Below are 24,808 nucleotides of genomic sequence, written 5' to 3' on the forward strand. Positions count from 1 at the left end.
CCCTTCACCAACACGTCCATTGAAATCCGTTCCAATCACCACTTTCTGTCCCTTGGGTACACTGTCCATTATTTCATCCAACTCACTCCAGAAATCTTCTTTCTCATCCATCACACACCCAACTTGCGGGGCATATGCACTAACAACATTCATCATCACACCTCCAATTTCCAGCTTCATTTTCATTACACTGTCTGACACTCTTCACTTCCAAAACACTCTTGACATACTGTTCCTTCAGAAAAACCCCTACCCCATTTCTCCTCCCATCCACACCATGATAGAACAATTTGAATCCACCACCGATCCATCTGGTGTTACTCCTCTTCCATTTAATCTCTTGCACGCACAATATATCAACCTTCCTTCTCTCCATCACATCCACTAACTCTCTCCCCTTATCACTCATACTACCAACATTCAAAGTTCCTACCCTCAATTCCATTCTCTTTACCTTCCTTCTCTTCTCCTACTTCCGGAGATGTCTCCCCCCTCTTCTTCTCCTTCTTCGGACAACAGTTTCCCAATTTCCGCCAGCACCCTGTTGGCTAACAGTACTGGTGGTGGTCGTTGTTAACCCAGGATCCGATATGGAAATCTGTATTGTTTTCCGCATGTTGATCTGGCAAAATTTTACACCGGATGCCCTTACTGACGTAACCCTCCTCATTTATCCGGGCTTGGACTGGCACGAAGAAACACACTGGCTTGTGCATCCACTGTGGCTGGGTTGGATGGATAATTTAATATTTTTCATTATTATATATTTTATATATGATGTTTTTAGAAAGTATGAATTTGATTACTACAAAACCAGAGTATTGGATATATGTAAACAGACTGATTTTTATTTAAAATGTTTCCATAGTATAACAGTCAAAATCTATATATTTAAGTCTTTTTAACATTTTTTTCATAATTTTGCATGAAGTGCATCCATACATGCTGATTGTTTTTTTTAAACTGATATAGCAGTATAAAAATGCAATACTTTAAATGTTGCATGTATGGTAGAATAGTATATGACTTGTGAAGCATCACATCCTTAAAAAGTAACTTTTTGCCTTTATCTACTTTCAGATTCGCTCACTGATCACTGATCCTGCCAGACACAAACTTATAATTTTTAGTGGCCAAAGCTCTGACCAGGGAGGGGACCTTATACTGCAAAGTGGGATCTTCACCTTCATTAAATTCTTGGAGGTCTTTTCTGACATTGAGGTATGTCTTAGACAAATATGCAGTGACATTCATTGATGTGAAAAGGTGAGTGTCTGAGTGTCATAAGAAAGCATATTAGGGCCACAGAGGAGAAAAACTAGGGACACAGAGAAAAAAAAAGGTTTGTGTCGAAATTAACGTCAAAATGTCAACTTTAAACTCAAAATTTCCATGTTAATCTCATAGTTTATTTTGTCAATAAAGTAGAATGTTGTAAACTTCATCATAAAATCAATGTTTAATTTACTAGTGTTTCTCAAATCCCACAGTAACTAAAGTAGCACTTTAAATGTTTTGTATTTTATGTGTTTCCCAACCCAGTTGTTAATTGCTCTGTGCTTCTTAAACGGGCTTTCTCTTACGCTGACGGGTGTTTAGGCAGTGATTGCCACACAGAATACATTACATTCATGATACTGTATTACAGCTGTCTGAACATTTTAGAATACTAAAATGTATAACTTGATGTCGCTTTCATGATTGATCAGGATTGTTCCTGCCTCCAACAAGATACCTGCTGTGATGTGCACTACCCTGGATGGAATAATTTATTGCAGCAGTACTGTGTCTGTCAAACATACCAACCCCCAACTCCTGTCCTTCTGTTTTCTTTCTCCACATAACCATTCACCGTGCAATAAGCATCTGTAATAAATAACAAACCAGCTGCGAGGCTTAGAACACTGATTCTTCAAAACTGTTTTGGAATATTGATAAATTTTCATTATACATGTTTATTCCATCCATCTAGGGTCGCACCAGTCCCAGCAAGCATAAAGCGCAAGCCAGGAACATTCCCTGGATGGGGTGCCAGCTCATTACCACCTCTGTGCCACCATGCCACCACATGTTTATTAACAGGTATACATTACATAAATGACATTAACAATTTATGTATGCACCGTTTATACAAGAAGCCCATGGCCAGTTTTAACTCTGCTTTAAGACAGACAGAGGATTTTTAAGTAATCAATAGAAGTTGGAACACCTGTGCTAATTGTTTGCTTCAACTTGCAAGGCTTAACACTAGAATTACCAGAGCCTACAAAAAAACACATAGATCCGGCCCACCTTAAATGCGTTCGCATCTCTCCGTCAGCGTCTTTTGTCCTGTAAATGTGCCGATTAAGACAAGCAGCCCGCTATTCCATCCCCCACCACCGCAGAACGTGCACAAAGTTCTCCCAGCTCATGCCTTGATTGATTATGTGGGAGTGAAGTGCTGGAGTTTTAGAGTGGAAATAATAGATCGTTGTTTGGAACACATGCACAAACAGAACACGTGTTTCTACAATATAATATTAACAATAAGAGCAGCTCACTACTGAAAACGGCAAATATAGGAGGCAGTGAGGATCGAACAGAGGACTCTTGATTACAAGTCAGCAAATCTTACCGCTACGCCAAGGAAGCTGTTGTTTTATCCTTGAACCTTTTGTGAAAGTGTTTGTTTGATCTTTGGACTTCAGGCTTCACACATTATATAGTTTATGCCAACATTTTGTCATTTACTACTAAAATATGAAAAACGTTTCTGTTTTAACAATGTGTTTACACAGATTATTGTAGAAACAGAACACACATGTGTTCTGTTTGTGCATGTGTTCCAAATAACGAACTATTATTTCCACTCTAAAACTCCAGCACTTCACTCCCAGATAATTAATCAAGGCATGAGCTGGGAGAACTTTATGCATGTTCTGCGGCAGTGGGGGATGGAATAGCAGGCTGCTTGCTGCTTGTCTTAATTGGCATATTTACAGGACAAAAGATGCTGAGGGAGAGGAGCGAACGGATTTAAGGTGGGCCGGATCTACGAGTTTTTTCGTAGGCTCTGGTAATTCTAGTGTTAAGCTACTTTAACTGCTGTAGAACATCTTCAGGTTGTAACCTGAGGAAAGCCAATTTGTAATATTCTGATGTTTTCTTTTTTCAGTTTTTGCTAACCTAAACTTTAAATTTAAACCTCTGGCAGTTTACTGCTTACCTTTTCTCCATTTTAGGTCATTCATTGCATTTCAACTGATTAAGTCTGAAGAATAGCTGAGGTGTCAAAACTTTTCACTGGTAGTGTATATACTATGTAAGATAGTGGAAGTGCTAGGAAAGCTTTCCATACTTGATGAACTATACTTCATTATTTGCATCTGGCAGAGTCATCTAACAGCAATATATATACTTAGGGTTTACAAAACAGTAATACATGTTTCACCTAGGAAACCATTCTTGCAGAAAGGCAACAAGCAGTAAACTACACTATATGAAAGGTAAAGCTTGGAGCAGCAATCAGTGACAGAAAGTCTTAAGGAGTGCCGAGTCCAAACTACAAATTTTTGTTTGTAAAAATGCCAGTACAGTAATCCCTCGCTATATCGCGCTTCGCCTTTCGCGGCTTCACTCCATCGCGGATTTTATATGTAAGCATATTTAAATATATATCGCAGATTTTTTGCTGGTTCGCGGATTTCTGCGGACAATGGGTCTTTTAATTTCTGGTACATGCTTCCTCAGTTGGTTTGCCCAGTTGATTTCATACAAGGGACGCTATTGGCAGATGGCTGAGAAGCTACCCAACTTACTTTTCTCTCTCTCTTGCACTGACTTTCTCTGATCCTGACATAGGGGGATTGAGCAGGGGGGCTGTTTGCACACCTAGACAATACGGACGCTCGTCTAAAAATGCTGAAAGATTATCTTCACGTTGCTACCTTCTGTGCAGCTGCTTCCTGAAGCGACATGCTGCACGGTGCTTCGCATACTTAAAAGCTCGAAGGGCACGTATTGATTTTTGATTGAAAAACAAACTCTGTCTCTCTCTATCTCTCTTTCTCTGCTCCTGACGGAGGGGGTGTGAGCTGCCGCCTTCAACAGCTTTGTGCCACGGTGCTTTGCATACTTAAAAGCCAAACAGCCCTATTGATTTGTTTGCTTTTCTCTATCTCTCTGACATGCTCTGCTCCTGACGCGCACTCCTTTGAAGAGGAAGATATGTTTGCATTCTTTTAATTGTGAGACGGAACTGTCATCTCTGTCTTGTCATGGAGCACAGTTTAAACTTTTGAAAAAGAGACAAATGTTTGTTTGCAGTGTTTGAATAACGTTCCTGTCTCTCTACAACCTCCTGTGTTTCTGCGCAAATCTGTGACCCAAGCATGACAATATAAAAATAACCATATAAACATATGGTTTCTACTTCGCGGATTTTGTTATTTCGCGGGTGGCTCTGGAACGCAACCCCCGCGATGGAGGAGGGATTACTGTATGCCAGAAAAAGAGTTGCCTCTCTGAAGCCTTCAGTCAACAGTATAGTGGATTTTGTTATCTTTAATGGAAAGATGATTGCCAAGAAATATAAATGGATATTGATTCATCCTGCTGTCCTTCCAGGAAACAACTTTATCTTTCATCACAGTAAAACCCCAAACACTTTGCAAATACAATTGAAGCCTACTGACAACATAATTGAAGCTGTGGGGGAAAACATGGACAGGAAAAAAGTAAAAAGCAGCTAAAGTTGAAAGAAAAGTTATGTCAATTTCTGCAAAGCTTGTAATAGTGTACTACAGGAGTGCCTGAAAAAAATTTTCATCAGTACAGTAAACACTCGTTAATCACGGTTAATCCGTTCCAGACTCTACCGCGATAAATGAATTTCCGCGAAGTAGGATTCTTTATTTATAAATCGAATATTTTCACAGTTAGAGCATAGAAAACCTGTTTACGGCCTTTTAAATACGTTTTTTAACATTATTAGAGTCCTCTAGACATGAAATAGCACCCTTTAGTCAAAAGTTTAAACTGCGCTCCATGACAAGACAGAGATGACAGTTCCGTCTCACAATAAAAAGAATGCAAACATATCTTCCTCTTCAAAGGAGTGCACATCAGGAGCAGAGAATGTCAGAGAGAGAGAGAGAAAAGCAAACAATCAAAAATCAATAGGGATGTTCGGGGTTTTAAGTATGCGAAGCACCGCTGGACAAAGCAGCTGTAAGGAAGCGAGCAATGTGAAGGTAGTCTTTCAGCATTTTTTAGAGGAGCGTCCGTATCCTGTAGGCCAGTATGCAAACAGCCCCTCTGCTCACACCCCCTCCGTCAGGAGCAGAGAATGTCAGAGAGAGTGAGAGAGACAGAGAAAAGCAAACAATCAAAAATCAATACGTGCTGTTCGGTCTTTCAAGTATGCAAAGCACCGCGTGGGAAGCATATCGTATATCATTGAGGAGTTTTATTTAATACATAATACATGCTCTGATTGGGTAGCTTCTCAGCCATCTGCCAATAGCGTCCCTTGTATGAAATCAACTGGGCAAACCAACTGAGGAAGCATGTACCATAAATTAAAAGACCCATTGTTCGCAGAAATCCGCGAACCAGCAAAAAATCTGTGATATATATTTAGATATGCTTACATTTAAAATCCGTGATGGAGTGAAGTCGCAAAAGTCGAAGCGCGATATAGCAAGGGATCACTGTATACCAAAGTTAATTGCTTTAGTTTTACATTCTAAGGGAAGCCACCGAGTACTTGACTTAAAAAAATTCATGTTCTAGGCTGAGCTGATCGTATTTATTTACGTGAACTAGCAGTCAGTCAGTTTTCTCATTAAACACCCCACAGCTGCACAGCTTTCTACTAGCAGGCACGCACACCCCCAAACCTGAGCCACACTATTTTTTTATAAAAATCACACCTTGAACGTTTTAGAGTGAAAGGGTATTCCGTGGTCTGTGAGAACTTCGTTGGGCACACCAACTCATGCAAAGGCCCCTAGTAATACTTGGGCAGTGGTTTTAAAATTGGCCACTTTGCAATGTGACAACCTTGGATATTGGATGATGTAATCGACGAAGATGAGGATGTGTTTGTGTCCTTACATGGATGGTTCAAGTAGGCCATTGATGTCAACCCCGATTGACTCAAATGGCACCTCTATAATAGGAAAGAGCACCAAAGAGGCTCATTCACACCAAAGGATTTTATGGACCTGGCACATGGCACAAATCTGCCACACCTCTTCGTGTACCCCAGCCTATAGAAATGTGACTTAATGCATTCCAAAGGCTTGTCCATTTCGAAATGTCCCCTTAAAAGTAAGCCCAAACTGACCCACATGCAGAATTTCATTTGGTATGTTTTAGGAATAAGCAACATATGGCAGGTCTCCTCTTAGTTGTTCAGCTACCCAATATAATAAATAATTCTCAGGAAGAAAATGTGGGCCAGCTTATATGGTCTTGCATGTGAACTAGCCATTTACTAAAACTACTGTATTCCATGCATTGCAATTGACAAATAATGCATACAATATTATATATATATATATATATATATATATATATATATATATAATCGGAGTCCAACAAATTAGAGTCTGATTCAGCAATAATAAGAAAAAAGTCATCCACAGATTATTTTGCTTTCAGCATTCATTTTGGTATCTCTCCACATGCCATTTTAGAAGCTGTTTGCTCTTCACTACTCATGCACGCACAGGGAATTGAGGTCAAATCACCAAAGCTAACTTTCCTTCTAGAAAAAGCATATCGAAAAGTGCTGTAACAAGAAGATCACAGATCTCTGTCGATCACTAGCGAGACTGAGGCTTTCAAAATAATAATAACAAAAATTGCGTTAATGCGTGGTATAGTAATTGTCAGCGTTAATTAATGCATTAACGTGATGATAATGGGTTAACTTGCACAGCCCTAATATATATATCTCTATTATATAAAAAAATCCTGCGACTAGAAGAGACTTTTTAGCCTGGGGCGAGACTTAACTTTTTCAGAGAGATACTTTAAAGTCCCGTGAGACTCTGCCAAGAGATTTAACCATGCTCTGGGCCTGAAATAAAAGACAAAGAGTAGATGACAAAGTAGAACATCGTAAAGAGGTTCAATAACGTTGGTGCGATATACATGCAGAGCAGGTTAGAGATAATGAAAGTACTAAAATTTGAAAGTCTCAAAAAAATAAAAGTAAAGATCGCATTAGCACAAACAAATGGAAATTATTACTCGGTGAAATAACGGAACAGCGAAATAATTTAAACTTTAAGTCAGAGACTTGTGGATCATCTAATTCTAGTTGCCATCAGGGAAAAGTAGTGTTTCTTCCCAATGAAGAGGTGTATCCATGAGAATTAAGATTTATTGTTTGATGAAAGTGAAATCCACATATGCGAGTGGCAGAAACGTAAAGTGGCTGGCGTGTAGCGCAGGCTGGGGGGTTGTGAGTGAAGCGAACATGGGGTGAAGCCACCTAGTGTATATGTGTGTGTGTATATATATATATATATATATATATATATATACATATATATATATATATATATATATATATATATATAAAATATATGATATAACAGATGCCCTGTGTGGGTAGGCTTCATGGCCATAATTGGACAAGAATCGTTACCTGGCCAGGAGACCATTCCAATGGAAGGATAGGTTGAGGCAGCTTACTCATGCTGCGTCCTTCCCCAAGTCAGTAGATTCCAGCCAACCCAGGCTGGGATCGCAGCACAGATACCCATAGGGCATGCTGGGTATTGCAGTCCCAGGGGCCAGCCCTGTTGGGTTCTGTGGGGTCTGTCAGGGGTAGCGGGTTAGGGAGTCCCTACTCCATGGGGCTTCAATCTTACCTGGAAGTGCTATAGAGCCACAGCTTGATACCACCGGGAGCGCTCCTGGGATAGCATAAAACAAGCATCCTCGCTTCAGCCTGGAGTCGGAAGGAGGTGGATGAACCTTGCTGGGAAGAGTGAGAAGAAGAAGATGATGACTGTGTTACAGAGCATTACTGTGTGCTTATAATGTATTATGCTTATGGCATGGAAAATGATTCCTTGATGAGTTACCCACAAATAAAATTATTGTTTGTGACAGGCTTCTGTCCAGAACCTGTGGGTGTGTCGGTTGTCTGGGGAGCTGGAGCATCCCATGGTGGCAACTATATATATGGGATAGGGGGTTCTTTTCTGGGCAGATTGCCCATTGATATTAATGGTAATTCAAAACACATATCCACATCTCCACTCACACGAATGGGTGAGCGAAGCAAGCAGGGGGCAAAGCCCCCTAGTATTATGCATTTTTAAATGTATAGAAAAATGCTTTAATCAGGAACACATTAAGACAATGGCTGTGATAAAAATAACTATGACTTGGAATATACTTATTCTTTAATGCTTCATGTCTAGAAAGGTACTTAGAACCAAAAAAAGGCTGTGAAGCTTCAGTGATAGTTTGGTTTTTAACTAATTCAAAGTAATTTATCAGGTTAAATTGTATTTTAAATTATGTGATTGACATCAAGGTTTTATTAAAGTGCATATATTACAAATCAATAAGACACATAGTACTACATCTTATCAGATTGAATCACCTCCATCTCATCTAAATAGCAGAGAAAAATAAGATAAAAAATAAGATAAAGTTCATTCAGAAATGCTGAAATAACCAAAAGGTTAACAATAGTTTTGTACATACCTAGCCAAGAAAAAAGATTTTTGTTTACAACTCTGAGATATGTTAGACTGTATTTGTGACATATAGAGGAAGAACGTATTCAGTTCCAATTCATTTTTGGAAACTCTAGTTAAAAAGGCCTGTTTCCAGTGTTGTCTCAGACTTTCTGGTGTTGCATTCTTATAAAAACGTAGTTATAGTTTAGAAATGCTGTATTATCTCTTTTACAACTACAAACTATAATTTCTGCAGTAGATAATAAAGGATGTTCTGGGCCAAATATTTTTAATGAAGTCTACTGTTTGAGCTATAGTTTTTCAAAGGGTACAAGCATTTTGTTAATTTATGAAAGTTCTAATACCAACCATATTCCATGTATATTGTGCATTTTAAATATAGTGAAAACATAAATTTCTTGAAAGGGTGCAGTATTGGACCATTCGATCTATAATGTACATTGCTGAAAACAATTAATGGTGACTGGAGTACAAAGAATAGTGCACAGGGAGGAATTAAGACAGGATTTCCTTTCTGTGACTACAGAAGATATACAAGTCCATTTTTTTTATTTATTATCTTGAATTTGTTTGCAACACATCAGTAGAGGTCATATTAAGATATCTCAGACAAAGACAGGCATAATGCTGTCTGAAGAATATATGTTTTTTATCCTTTGCTTATTTGTATACCAAATAAACCATAAAAGAGATTGTTTATGAAGAAGGGTTTATATTGGAACAACAACATGTATTTGTAGAGCACATTTTCATACAAGGGATATAGCTCAAAGTGCTTTACAACATGCCAAAGAAGTAGTTACATGCAAAAAAAATTACATTTAGATAAGAGTAATAATGAATAAATAGTATATATAATGCATGCTTACATAAGAAGGTTCGATGATGGCCAGTGTGGACAGAAAAAAAAAAAGGTCTAGTTAAGCTGGAGAGAAAAAAACAAAATCTGCAGGGATTCTAGGTCAAAAATCTACCCAGCCCTCACTGGGCATTCTGTCTAACATAAATGTTCTAAAATAGTTCTTTATTGGTTCTTTTTAGGCTTTATCTTATAGAATTTGATTCAATGGGTCTTGTGACAAGTTTCATTCACACATAACAGTTGTTTGCACAGAAGTTTGATCACGTGATGGTGGCATAGAATACTGCTACAGAAGAACCAGAAAGGAAAACGGAAAAGTAAAAGATTAGTAATGATTGCAGATTCACTGAAGAGAATGATAATTCTATGCATATACTGTATACGGTATTAGCCTGGCATATCTTAACTGGTAAAGTATTCCATATTTTTGGTGCATAATAGCAAAAGGCCACCTTGGCACTTTTTTTAAGCTTGACTCTTGGAATTATAAGCAGGCCGCTATTAGAAAATATAAGTTACGGCTTGGAGTATAGGGGGACAGGCACTCCAAAATATAGGAAGGAGAAAGGTTATTTAACTCTTTTAGGGCGGATGTCAACTTTTGTCGACAGGAGGGGTTGAGGGCGCATGTCGACAAAAGTCGACATTCAGGGGTAGAGGACGACAATCAGCTGTTAACAGCGACAAAACTCACTGTTACGTCACAGGCATTCCCTCTCTGCTCAGAGGAATGTTAGACTCATTGACTCTGCATTTAATCCTTGCGTGTGCGTGAGTTACAAAATGTAAACAAAAAAATGTAAACAACGGCAAGATGGCATCAACATCTACGAGGGAGCAAAGCGAGTGCAGAAAAGAAAATACTCAGCAGACAATGTTTTGCGCATTATCGCTTAGTCAGACTCTGATTTTTCAGAATCTGATTTTGTTGACAGTGATCAGGAGATCAAGCAAGAGAGTGAGGAACTGGCATCAGCTGATCGGACAGCAGCCGATGCCACCCCAGCTGATCGGCTGCCAGCTGAGCGCATTTGCGCAGCCGTCGCGCCTACGGCAAGGTTTGTGTGGGAGGAATACCCAGACATTGATCCGTGGGAGCAAAACTGGCTACCGGACTTCACAAGACAGCATGGCTTGATGTTGGTTGGACATGACAGATTACCAGCCACTGGACTACTTCAGGCTGCTCTCTCGTGATGCTGCTTTTCAGCTACTGTCAGACGAGACAAACAGGTATGCAGAGCAATTTTTTGAATCGCGGGCTGCTCTTGCACCGCATTCTCATTTTTCAAAGTGGAAACCCACAACAAAAGACGAGATGAAGGGCTTTGTGGCATTACAAATAGAGATGGGACTAGACTGGTGATATAACTTCAGGGAGCATTGGTCCAAACATGCTTTGTCCCCTGGTGGCTTTGGACAGGTTATGCCGCGTGATTGGTACATGCTGCTGCAAAGTTTTATTCACTTCTGTGATAACCAGAAGCAAATCCCAAGGGGTGAGCCAGGCTATAACCCCATGTGTAAAGTTCCATCCCTGCTTGACATTGTGGAACCAACATATAAACAATTTTATCAGCCTGGCCATGATTTGTCTGTAAATGAATCTATGATAAAATAAGAGACGCCTTTTTTTCTGACAATATATGCCAGACAAGCCCACAAAGTATGGCATAAAGAATTTTGTAGTGGCAGAAGCAAACACTGGTTTCTGCCTGAAAGTAATTACATATACAGGAAAGTATTTCTTTCAAAAAGAGAACTGTCCCTTAACAATATATGTGAGAAAGTGCTGCAACAGACAATTGAAAAGGAGGCACCAATGCAACACATATTGTAAGCAGTGCAATGTGGCAATTCATGCAATTGGCTGCTTTGAGCGATATCATACTTTGCAGGACTTTTCTGCATAACATGTATGTGATATGTATGTGAAATCATATAGTATGCAGGCCCATACAATAAAAGAAAAATTAGCCCTAAAATAGTTAAGGCTTTATACACCATTAGTAGTATAAGGTCAATTCTAAAGAACAATGTAACAACACTAAAATTGATGAGATGTGCTTAAAGTTTCTTTTTCTGGATAAGATTTAATACCTAGGATTATTGCTGCTGCATTCTGAACTAACTGTAATCAATCAATGTCTTTCTTAGGTAGACCAGTTAGAAATGCATTATATGCCTAAACGTTTGCAATGTTACGTAATTAGAAAAACGCCTAGTGATGTGTTGATATGTTATTTAAAATTTTGGTCAAAGTCCAAGATTATACCTAAATCCTTTACCTCTGCCTTGACTTTTATTGCTAAGGGGTCAACTGTATTTCTAATACACTCACTATTTCCATTTTTATTAATGACTAAGACTTCAGTTTTTTCCTTTTTAGCTTGAAGAACTTACTACTCATCAATTATGAAGAACAAAACTGACATTGGATCAGAGAGTCATCAGGTGTTATAGATGAATAAATCTGGGTGTCCTCTGCATAGCTGTGTTAGTTCATCTTGTGTTTTGAAATAATCTGGCCTAATGGGAGAATATAGATTGAAAATAACAGTGGGTCCAGAATAGATCCTTGTGGTATACAATATCATGGGTTCCTGAACTACAGTCACCACAACTAACAAATAATTTTCGACCTGTTAAATAACACTGAAACCAAATTAAGACACTACCAGAGAGATCTACCCATTGGCTAAGATGGTTTTTAAGAATACTATGTCTATGGTGTCACATGCTGTACTCTGTCAGCATTAACCCATAAGTCATTTACTACTTTAACACTAGAATTACCTCAGCCTACGAAAAAACGTGTAGATCCGGCCCACCTTAAATCCGTTCGCACCTCTCCATCAGCGTCTTTTGTCCAGTAAATGTGCTGATAAAGACAAGCAGCAAGCGGCCTGCTATTCCATCCCCCCACAGCCGCAGAACATGCACAAAGTTCTCCCAGCTCATGCCTTGATTTATTATCTGGGAGTGAAGTGCTGGAGTTTTAGAGTGGAAATAATAGATCGTTATTTGGAACACATGCATTAAACACATTGTTAAAACAGAAACGTTTTTCATATTTTAGTAGTAAATGACAAAATGTTGGCATAAACTATATAATGTATGAAGCCTGAAGTCCAAAGATCAAATAAACACTTTCACAAAAGGTCAAGGATAAGGCAACAGCTTCCGTGGTGCAGCGGTAAGATTTGCTGACTTGTGATCAAGAGTCCCCGGTTCGATCCTGACTGCCTCCTATATTTGCCGTTTTCAGTAGTGAGCTGCTCTTATTGTTAATATTATACAGTACACACATACATTTGGTTTGCGTCTGTCACAGACGGTGTACATTTATAGTACTTGTGAAAGTTACCGTTCTCACTTTTATTCTCTCAGTCATGATACATACTACCCCCACCCAGGGATCTGACGCTGATAGTTTTTATTTGAAACTGGGAGTAACTATAGATGTGAGTGGTGTTTTGAGACAATGTAACTGGACATTCTCAGATCTGGAGGGATAAAAGCTGACACACAAATGCTGGTGAATCTGCCTTCTTCGTGTCTCACCGTCACTTGATTTTATTTTTATTCAGTTTTATTGAATGTTCCTGCTCACGCTGAATTAGTATGCACCTTATGGTCTATAATGTCAAAGACGCACTGACAAAAAAAAAAACCAGAGACATAGTTATATATGATATTTGGAATTATTCATTTTATGACCTGTATATTATTCATTTTATGACCTGTATAGTACATTTCGGAAAACACTGTGGCACGGATGCAACATTATTCATACTATTCACATTTGTTTGCATAACATCTTGCGCTTGTAATCACTGACTGCATGTTTCGCATGTTTTTTTTGTTTTTTTTCCAATCTTGTCAGTGTCCACTTTTGGGTGCACAGTGCTGTTTCTTTTGTACTCCAGGACATGCAGCCAGAAACCACAGTACAGAGAGAAGTGTGCGCATTGCAACAGGTACACATGTCGTAAATGTAGGAAGGACAGTCCTTGTGTGTGTGAGAACTGTTAACATATGAATCTGATGATTGCATATAGCGTTGAACTTACCTCTCTGTACTATTCTTTCCTCTGCAGTCCAGTTACTGTACAATGATTTGTTCTAAAACCTTACTGAAACTTATGAAGAATAGAGTGTTTAACTACTGAAAAACTTAAGTTTTCTAGAATTTTACTTAAAAAGCAGTTTAGAAAAAGGTCTAAAGTTGTCAAGGTTATAATATTATATTTATTGGAATTAATTAAAATGTGTACACACTTTAGACAAGTAATCCAATACATGTAGACCATTCTGCTTCTTCATTCTTGAAAGGGTCTGAACCCTCCATACATATGTTCATGTCAAACCTGAATTTAAAAATTAAGTCTCACACTTGTAGTTAAAGATATATTTTGATTAAAGGTCATATTTGAGCTCACAAAATGTATGTGAGAAATTTGACTTGTTTTTATAATTGTTACTAATTTGTAAAAGGATAGATAAAGTGTACGGTCCTCCTAATTTTCTAACATTATGTGTTGCATTTCACAGTCTGCTCTTCTAAGCATGTTTTAGAGTTTATACAGCACACCTCTATTTCACCTGATCACTCTACAGTTACAAAATCATATTCAATGTTTTTTAAGTGTTTGTTTTATTTAACCATAACACGATTTAAAAGTAGACAATGAATAGCAAAGGCTTGGTTTTTGTATGAATCTTTATTATGAATTAATATGAAGTAAACTTTTTTTGTTTTCAAAGAATTCAGCATTTGAATGATTTCATTATACGCCATTAAACATATAATAAAGCTGAATTTACAGGTGACGTGACTGGACAGTTGCTAGTACTGCTTCCCCATTGCTTCATGATTTTGTCTTTGAAGCCCAGCCCCTTCAAAGTATGTGCATATTCAAGCATATTCTACCCATGCTTGCAAGGGTGTGGGCTTGTGATGGACTGATATCTGATCTAGTGTGTGGACTTGCCTATTAATGATGTTCGATAAATGCATTGGTTGCTCATAACTCCAAATAAAAAAATAGTACAGAAAATGTATGAATGGGCAAAACTTGAGATGTATCAAATTGATGATCTGCTTTTTTTCTTTTTTTTTTTTTTTTGCAGGTAGGAGCACTCCTCCCTGCTGACGACAAGAACCGTGCTTGTTTAACAGTTTCCTGTCAAGGAGAAGGAGACTGGAGTTCCCTTGGACAGCAGCACAAGCACTTTAGGGAATTTCTGGATTTCCGATTAAACCCTGACCCTGTGCTGCCTGTGATGGAGGGTGTCTCAGAATTCACAGAGTACGTCTCAGAGACTGTTGATGTGCCCTCACCTTTTGACCTTCTGGAGCCTCCTACTTCAGGTGGTTTCCTGAAGCTATCTAAACCTTGCTGCTATATCTTTCCTGGAGGGAGAGGAGACTCTGCTTTGTTTGCAGTTAATGGTTTCAACATTCTGGTGGATGGAGGCTCAGAAAGGAAGTCTTGTTTTTGGAAACTGGTTCGCCACCTGGATCGGATTGATTCTATCCTCCTTACCCATATAGGAGCAGACAACCTACCTGGAATTAATGGACTACTGCAGAGAAAGGTTGCTGAGCAAGATGAGGAGCAGTCTCAGGGCTCCACCACCTACAGTGACTGGATGAAAAATCTTATATCACCTGAGCTAGGGGTAGTGTTCTTCAATGTCCCTGAGAAGCTACGAATGCCAGAATCTACTCTGAAAGTAAAGAAAAGCATTGAAGAAGCTTCTCTTACCCTTCAGTATCTTAACAGACTAGGAATAAAATCTGAGCCTCTTTACAGGGTTGTCAGTAATACCATTGAGCCCCTCACTCTGTTTCACAAGATGGGAGTAGGCAGACTTGATATGTATGTTTTAAACCCTGTTAAGGATAGCAAAGAGATGCAGTTCCTAATGCAGAAATGGGCAGGTAACAGTAAAGCCAAAACTGGCATTGTTTTACCAAATGGAAAAGAAGGGGAAATTTCTGTTCCCTACCTGACATCTGTCACAGCATTGATTGTCTGGCTCCCAGCTTGCCCCACAGAAAAGATTATCCGTGTGTTGTTTCCGGGAAATGCTCCACAAAATAAAATTTTGGAAGGACTGGAGAAATTGAAGCATTTAGATTTCCTGAGATATCCAGTGGCAACTCAGAAGGACATTTCTTCAGGTGTGCCACCCCCTGTTCTAAAACAGACCAAAATAAAACAAAGGGCAGACAGCAAGGAAAGTTTAAAATCTTCACCAAAACCACAACCTACATTAAAGGTAGCCAAGAAAGAGGTGGATGTTCAAGAGGAGATAACAAGTCTTGAATCAAAGGATGAGCCCCAAAAAGAAAACAAATTGGAGAAAAAAGAAGAGAAGAAAATAAAAGATATTGATAAATCTGTCACAAAGACAACTAAGGTCAAAACTGAAGCAGTTGATACTTTTAGACAAGAAAAGAAGAAACTATCAAAGGAAACGTTGATCAAGAAACATACCAAGGACAGGGTATATAAGATGGGAGAAAAGAAAGACAAAGAGAAGAAGGAGATCAAAAAGGAAAAACGGGATCTAAAGAAAGAGGATACTGCCAAAAAAGAAGATAAAAAAGAATCAAAACTTAAAGAAGAGAAAAAGAAAGAAACTCTCAAGCCAGAACTGAAAAAAATAACAAAACCAGATTTAAAACCATTTACCCCTGAGGTAAGGAAAACTTTGCACAAAGCAAAAGTACCTGGCAAGCCTAAAACAGATAAAAACAAACTCAAACCTTCCAAGGATCAGGTGGTTGAGCAAAAACCTAATATGCCAGTTGCTGTTGAATCTGACGTAATATTACATGAATCTGACACAAGGGAACAATTGAATGCAGAGGACCGATCTATTGTATCCTCCCCAGAAGACCTTACTAAAGATTTTGAGGAATTAAAGCAGGAAGAGGTGTTGAAATCAGAATTCGAAGCAGAGACATTAGGAAATGTTCTTAAAGTAAATGGCTGTACTACAGAAGACTCCCAGATCCTTAGGCCTCCTCATGAAGAAGAAGACACAAAGGAAGTAATTGTTTCACAAAGCATGACTGATTCAAAGTTTCCACCTCTTGAGTCTCCAGATGAAGGGATTACTACTACAGATGGAGAAAATGAATCCCCTCATGAAGATAGTCATATATCACAGACCAAAGACACTTATGTTCCTGTTGCAGTAGTGGAAAAGTTTGAAGATGAAGGAGCAGAAATGGAAGGGGAAGATGAGGATGAAGAAGAAGAAGGAGAAGAAAGAGACAATATAGTAGCAGAGGAGACAGAAGAAGATGAAGACATGGGGATGGGAGAAGAAGAGGAAGGAGAAAAAGAAATGTTTTATAGCAAATATGAGGAAAAAGATGAGGTTCAGAAATATATGGAACAAACTACAAAGATAGAAAAAAGAGAAACTGAACAGGAAGATGAAGAAGATGAAGGGGAAATTGTTGAAAAAGCTGAATTAGAAGAGGCAGAGGAAGTTATTGACATAAGTGAAGATCAAACCAAGGTTAAAGTTGAAGAATTGGAAAAGGAAAAGGTCCAGGAATGTAAAAATGTGGAAGGGAAATTTATTACTAAAGAATATGAAGATGATGATGCACACTTATCTAATATAGCGGGACCAATAACTGCTATCAGTGCAACTGTTCGTGGAGCTACAGCTGCTGAACAGATATCTTATATCCAGGATGAAACAATCCCAGGTTATTCTGAAACTGAACAAACTATTTCTGATGAAGAAATACATGAAGAGACAGAAGACAGGATACCACATCTTCGTTATGAGGTTAGTTCATATGACATCTCTGTGCCAGATGTGGCTGGGTCTTTTGACAGCATACATGGAATGAGAGAGATGAAGGCAGCAGCTTTGTTGGAAGAAACTGATTTGGCCAGTAAGGGCTATATGGTTGTGCAGGACCCAACCTTAGCTATTTATTCTACTAATATCATTGCTGCCCCCTTGGCAGAAGAGGAGCATATATCATCTGCAACTTCAATTACTGAATGTGACAAACTGTCTTCTTTTGCTACCTCAGTAGCGGAAGACCAGTCCATGGCATCAGTGACAGCTCCACAAACTGAAGAAACTGGGAAGAGTTCTTTATTGTTAGACACTGTCAACAGCATTCCATCTTCCTCCCATACAGAAGCCACACAGGGAAGAGATTACTTACCTTCAGCTGGAACTATTTCTCCTACGTCATCACTAGAAGAAGACAAGTGCTTTAAATCTCCTCCATCTGAGGAGTTTCAGCCTATAGCTGCAGAAGGAGATGCAGCAGGGAGGACAATGCAAGTCCATGAAGAAGAGGATGAAGAGGAAGAGGATGAGTATGAGGATCAGACACCCAATGTTGAAATGCCTATTAGAAAAATCCAGGAAGGTTACAGTTCACCACTGCTGCTGAAAGAAAAAGAAACTGATTTTGACAAATGCATTGATATATCAGTTCAACCCACTGCAACAAACAATTTAGGCCAGTCATTGAGTGACCCTCTGAAGATGGAGGGTAATGATTCTTCAGTCTACATGGAGGACAATATTGCTATAGAATCCTCTAAAACATTTTCTCCTACTCTCAGTCATCATGAAATGTTAGATTCGGGCTCTTTTATTGAAGGTGAAGAAAGATGCCTTAGTCCAGATGAGAGCACAATCAAAATGGCATCTCCAACACAGTCTGGTCCAACTAGTGCAGGGCACACACCTTTCCATCAATCCCCAGTTGATGAAAAAAGTGAGACCATCATTGGAGAAAAAAATATTATTGAAAAAGATATTAATACAAATGAAACTATTAAAGATGACAAGGAAGGAGTTAAAGATTATCCTGTGTCTGAGTTTCTTAGAGACAGTGTTTCAGACTCAATGACTTCAGTATTGGAGGACTCGACCATGATGCATCCTTTTACACCTGCGGATAAAGACGTGCCTGTCTCTTCAGAACTGGGGAAAGAGATCATAAAGCCTGATCTTTCAGATGTTGTTGAATTTCACTCTTCCATGGAAATTGTTCATGCAGTAACACCATTAGAAAAAGAAGGGACTGTCAAGGTGTGTGAATTGACTAAAGAAAAGGCTGTATTCCATGGAATAGAAAAAATGCAATTTGAGGAACAGGAAGAAGAATTTGAAATTAGCAAAAAAAAGGAAATAGAAGTAAAGGAGAGTCAGTTTCTGGATGAAGAATACACATGTGAAACTAGATCACTAAAGGATGAAAAGCTGAAGCAACTAGAGGCATCTATAACTGCAAAGTCATTGTCAGGTAAAGAATATGTAAAGGGTGTGGAAACTCCTTACCTTCAAACCAACGCTACGTTTAAGAAGCAGTTTGTAGAACCCACCATAGGTCAAGAAAGTAATTCTAAAGGTATATATTCTGATGAAGAGGAGATTGAAAATGATGAGGAAGAAGATGCTAAATGTTCTGGGGACGCAGGGTCTAGGCCATTATCTCTAGAAACTGGAAAAATGGACTTTTCTGCTAGTAAGACTCACTTATTTCCAGCTTCTAATAAGCTTGATCATTGCCAGTTTCCATTAGTGGAACATGATTTATCTTACGCTAAATATGAAGGTGATTTTTCATTACCTGACTTACAGAATTCAAATGTTTCAAAAGAAGAAATGCCAGTTAATTTACAGAGAGAAGGTCTTCCTGATTCTTTCAAAGTGCCCAAGACTAGTGAATTACCAGAGTCTGAAAAGAATTACACACATGCAGGGAGTTCTTCCAAAGTAATCTCAATAACCTATGATTTAGAAAAAACAATTTCAGAGACTGAATATTTTATGGAAGAATCTGGGGCTTTTTCAAAGAAAGAAAAGGAAGCAAAACAAGAGAAAGGTGGTGAACAAGAGGTGGCCTCTCCTGGTAGCTCCTCTACCTTTTCTTCTTTCCTTTTTGAGAGAGAAGATATAGTGCAGATTGCCAAAGATACAGTTAATACTGCCGAAGATACAAGTTTACATTCTATTGAGAAGGGTGTCAAAGCCAACATGTCCAAGGAAGTGGATGAATGTCTACATGAGATTAAGCCAGAAAATGGGAAAGTGGTTATTTTTCTTGATGAGAATATTGCAGTTCAAAACATAGATAAAAACAAAGATATTTCTGCAACATATTGTTTGGAAGAAAAGTTTTCAACTAAGGAAGAGATGTCTACTTCCAAACACGAAGCAGAAGAATCATTTAGTCATGTTGATTATCTTCCTGTTACTTATTCAGAATCTGAAAAAGGCTCACATTTTGGACTTTATAGCTTGGAACAAAAGAGTTACACAGAACAGCTAAAAGAAGAGCGTGAAAAGGGTCAAGAGGAAGAGGAGGAGAGGGAGGAAAGAGAACCAACCCCTTTCCCAGATGATAAGAGCTTTACATATACTGAAATCTATGACAACAAAAGCATACAAAAGGATATATTTTCTTCTAGTTCCACCTATCGGCAAGAAAAGCAACCAATTCACTATATGGAAAAGGAAGAGGTGCAGACAGATGAGAGGCCTGTTGAACCTGAAAGAAAATATATTAGTTCAGAAATTCCAGTTTTAACTGACTTCAGGCAGGACATCCCTTTAAAAAAAGAAGGTTGTTCACATCTAAACCCAACTGAAAAAGAAACATCTTTAGTGGAATGGGGAGTAGAGGCTAAGAGTTCCAAAAGCATTATATCAACAAAACATCTACTAGAGAAAGAGGCCACAGAAGAAGATAAAGAAATGGAAAATGAAAAAGAATTTGCAGAGCAACCTATGGAGAAGCACAAAGAACTAGAAAATGACAAGCCATTATCATCCCAGTCTCCACCCTGCCGCTTATCTTCAGAAGAGAAGCCTCCAGTTTCTCATCAAGCCTTCTCAGAAAAAGATAGTCAGGGATGGACTGCACCTTACACTGAATCTTCAGTGCAACAGATTGATGGCAACATTCTTGTCTCTGCCACAGACTATTCCATAAAGGCTGACTGTATTATTAGCAACAGTTATTTCGTAAAAGGATCTGTTCTAGAACAGGAGGAAATCAGGGGTATGGATGAAGAAGAGGAGGAGGGAGAGCAACCAAGAGAATCTGAAGAAAGTGCAAGTGATTCTGATCTAGAGAAAGGTGCCAAGGAGAAATCAGAGAAAGAATGTAAAGTTGCTGAAGCCCCAGTTCAGTATATGCATGAGATCTCCTCAGCAGAAGATGTGGATGCCAGATATTCAGAAATAATAATGGAAGACAAGCACCAAGCAGATTACAGATTTGGAATGCAGGAACAGCCAACATCAGCATCACCATGCTTTGAACACTTTAGTAGCAGTAGTAGTACAAAGGACGAAGTCATAGACAATTTACAAAAATCAGAATTTAGCCCTAGCAGCACAGCATCTTTTCACCCAGACAGTTACACATACATCTGTCAGAGTAACATAAAAGAGCTTTCGACTGGCGTTGATAATTCATACAGTGATAATGAGGATGATGCTGGTGATGAAAACTGTCATCCAAGAATATCTTATGAAAAGCCGAAAACTAAAAAAACAGATCTAGAAGGTTTTTCACATGGTAAATTGAGTGAAGATAATTATTTTGATAACAAAAAGAATGAGACAGAGAAACAGGAAACAGGGAATACTCCAAGTAAAAACAAGAATGATTTGTTTTCATCCTCTGACCTTGATTACAATTCATCTTCAGCCACTTTTTCTTCCACTTCTGCATATGATTTTATGTCATCGGCATCTGTCACTCAGTCAGCTTATCAACCATTTGGTGAAGAGTTTGAAGCTCCACCTACCACTTCCTCTGAAGTCTTCAAATCAGATACTGACAGTGCTTGTTTTGAATATTCCTCCTTCACAGAAGAAAACCTTATTGTTAAGGAGAAACCTATTTCCAGTACAGGGGCATTATTAAAAGATGAGTATTTAGAAGTTTCCAAGGAGGTAGCTTCTACAAAATCCTTCTCTGACCCAACCCATTTTTCTTCTATTAGTCCTTTTGAAGAGCTTAAACGTTTCCCTTCATCTTTTACTGCATCTGATGACTCTGTCATGAAATGTGAGGGAACTTTACAAGTAACAGCATTACAAAAAGAGCATCACCAGAAAATTTCTGACTGGAGTGAAAAATCTGACTTGTGTTCTGCATCACAGAACATTCCGTCTTATTCTGTCCATTCACAGTCTTCTTTTAAAGAAGATCAAACACGAAGTCTTTTTGATGTTTCACCTTTGTTGCCTGCTGATTCTAGAGTGAAATGTTTTTATGAGGAGTCTGATAATGCTGAGGAAGAGACATATCTATATGAAACTGAAGACAACACCTTGCCTTGTAGGGTCGAATGCCAAAGATTACCACCAACTGCGCCAGTAGAACAGAATGTTCTGGAACATGAGGAAACACAGGGGTTTTATGGAATTTCTTCCCCTTGCTTAAGCTCTGACACATCCAGTCACCTTCCAGATGTGCTGTCCTCATTTCCTCAACCATCTCTGCAAGCCTCTCAGGCAAATGGGCCAACAGAGATAAGCATGAGTCCACCAGCAGTGCCCTTTGGAGCTCCAGAAGCGTTAAGCATTGAATCACCTTCCCATATTCATGTAAAACCCGAAAATAAATTAGAAGAAGAAAAAGCAGCAGAAGATGAAAAGAAAAAAGAGAAAAGCAGTGCCTCTGTGTGCATTGTAGAGCACGGGAAAAAGGTAATACCTCCAGCTTCAGCTTTTCATTCTAGTGAAGTACAGTGTAAGGAAGACAAGGAAAGGACAAGTGAAAGGATGACTCGTCCAGTTTCACTTTCTTCTGCTGAACATAGTTTCTCCTCATCATGTTATAGTGAGACATCAGACAGACCCCGAGAAGATTCTGAGGAGCCACCTGATATATGCATGGGTGCCACATCATCCTTTTCTCCTTCATCCATAGGTTTTTCTTCTTGTGAGTACAAACACAGAAAAGGGGAGCTTTCGCCATCTTTCATTAATCCCAGCCCTCACAGGCTGTCTAGTGAGGAAGATGATGAGGAAGAAGGAAGTGAACAGTCCCAAGAAGGAGATGATCATAAACAACTTTCTTCTTCAAAAAGGCATTTACACCAGCACCATTATCATGGTCACCATGGAGATGATAGCCAACATCTTCCAGGTGCCATGGCTTCAGGTCTGGCAACAGCTGGAGAAGATACTCCACCTACCTCTGTTAGTGAGTCACTTCCATCCCAATCAGATTCTGATGTCCCTCCAGAAACAGAGGAGTGCCCTTCCATCACTGCAGATGCAAACATGGATTCTGATGAGGATGCAGAGTTTTTGCCTGTCGACAAGTCTGCAGCTGTTGGAGGGAGCAATCACCACACATCTGTATCCAGGTCAGAAAGAGGGTATGATCCTCCACCTGCCCCTTTAATGGATCCCTTCCCACATCCTCCACACCCTGATGTTTGCATGATCGACCCAGAGGTATTGCTAAATGATCATAATTTAGTGAATCGCAGTGATAAAATGCTAAAAAAAGACATGAAGAACAATAAAGGTGTGAGAAAACCACTTAACAAATCGAAATCTGCTTCTCCTGGTCGGAAGACAGATACTAGAGGAAAAAGGTCACCCACTCCCGCCAAGCAGCTGCAATCTGCTAAAGACTCAATTGAAAAATCACCGAGGACAACTTCAGTTCGAAAAAAGGATGGTGAGAAGACCTCTAAGTCATTGCATATGTCTGACATGCAAGGTTCCCGAGGTGAAGACAAGGATGAGGTGACGAGATCAAGTCCAGGACATAACCTGGGGAGAGGACTAGTCAATGGTATTAAAAATAACACAGGTACATTAATGAATATATTAAATGATTTGTAGTAACATTTAATTGATCGTATTTTAAAGAAATCAATTTGAAATTTAAATATAGTCAATGGGACCAGTTTAAACAATTTTTGGTATAAATTAATTTTTCAGAACAAGCTGCTTCACATGAGTATCAAGACCAGTACTCAGTAATTTTCAATTTTCAAAATGGTAACTATTAGCCCTATAATCCTATGTCAGTTAACTTTAGCATAAACTTGAATGGGAGGTTTAAACAGTATAATGAGGGAGTACATAGCCTAATTTAGACAGTGCCAGAAAATTATACAGTGCTTTGAGAAACTGCAAAGCAAATCTGTCAGTTTCTGCTGTAATGTTTATAAACAATTAGAAAAGAAGCAGAGTGATTATTTGCATCATTTGTCAGAGCTTAGTTTTACATTTATATTTATACAGATTGCTTATGTTTATACTACTTTAACATTTGTACATTTAAAATTAAGGCTATTATTATCGTTAATGGGGTTGTGGCACAGTTTTACTTTATTTTATAAACTTGTAGAAGTATAATACCGTCTTGCAGTCATCCTATGTAACAGTTTGATTTTACTGTAATTGTTGTTGCAGTGCATGAATCAACAAAATTGAAACATCTTACAAAGAACCAACATGGTAGCTGCATGTACAGTACCCTTTATGTAAATATGCTCCTTAAATAGTGCACACAGTTGTGTTTTTGTTAGCAGACCAGAGCAAACATAGGCAATATAAGATAAATCTTACATCTAAGTTTTCTGTGTTCTTACATTTGGTTCTCAGGGCAAGGGATTTTAAATTGATAAGAGCAAAATGTTTAGTGTCAAAGCAACAAAGCCTTAGCATGCGTCATTTAAAGAGCAGCTTATCTACTTTTGAATTGTTGAAAAACTATGATATATTAAAAAGACTGAGTAAACTTAACAAAAAATGTTATTTATTCATGATTATACGTTAGCATAGTAGTTAGCACAGCTAAATGATTTTTCCAGGGTCCTGGATTTGAGTCCTCCACCTGATTGTTGTCTGTATGGGGTGTTTGCATCTTTTTCTTGTATCTGCATGGATTTTCCTGTGGGTACTTCAGTTTTCCTTCCATATCCTCAAAGGCATGCAGGTTCGGTTATTTGGGGAACATAGGTTTATGTATGATTAGGAATTGTGATGGACTGACATTCTATCCAGGGCTGCCTTTTGCCTGCCAAGACCCTTGCATGCTTTAGGTGGATTAAGTGGATTTCAGAGTGTTGTGTTATTTAATTATTAACACTAGAATCCCTGAAGCCTACGAAAAAACTCATAATCCCGGCCCACCTTAAATTCCTTCGCACCTCTCCGCCAACATCTTTTGTGTTGTAAATGTGTATCA

The 24,808-nt window shown here is 38.7% G+C and overlaps 1 protein-coding gene across 4 annotated transcripts in view; it reads left to right on the plus strand.

Moving 5' to 3' along the window:
* Nucleotides 1-24,808, plus strand: part of map1aa (microtubule-associated protein 1Aa) — a 275,632-nt gene that overhangs the window by 239,964 nt on the left and 10,860 nt on the right. For 2 of the 4 annotated variants that reach the window (XM_051920198.1, XM_051920201.1), the window contains 2 exons: nucleotides 1,081-1,221; nucleotides 14,707-23,422. In XM_051920198.1, coding sequence (XP_051776158.1) covers nucleotides 1,081-1,221; nucleotides 14,707-23,422 — 8,857 coding nt within the window. The remainder of the gene's footprint in view (nucleotides 1-1,080; nucleotides 1,222-14,706; nucleotides 23,423-24,808) is intronic. The other 2 variants (XM_051920199.1, XM_051920200.1) reach the window with 2 other exon arrangements.

The sequence above is a fragment of the Erpetoichthys calabaricus genome, chromosome 17 (genome assembly GCF_900747795.2).
Source record: "Erpetoichthys calabaricus chromosome 17, fErpCal1.3, whole genome shotgun sequence".
NCBI lineage: Eukaryota > Metazoa > Chordata > Cladistia > Polypteriformes > Polypteridae > Erpetoichthys > Erpetoichthys calabaricus.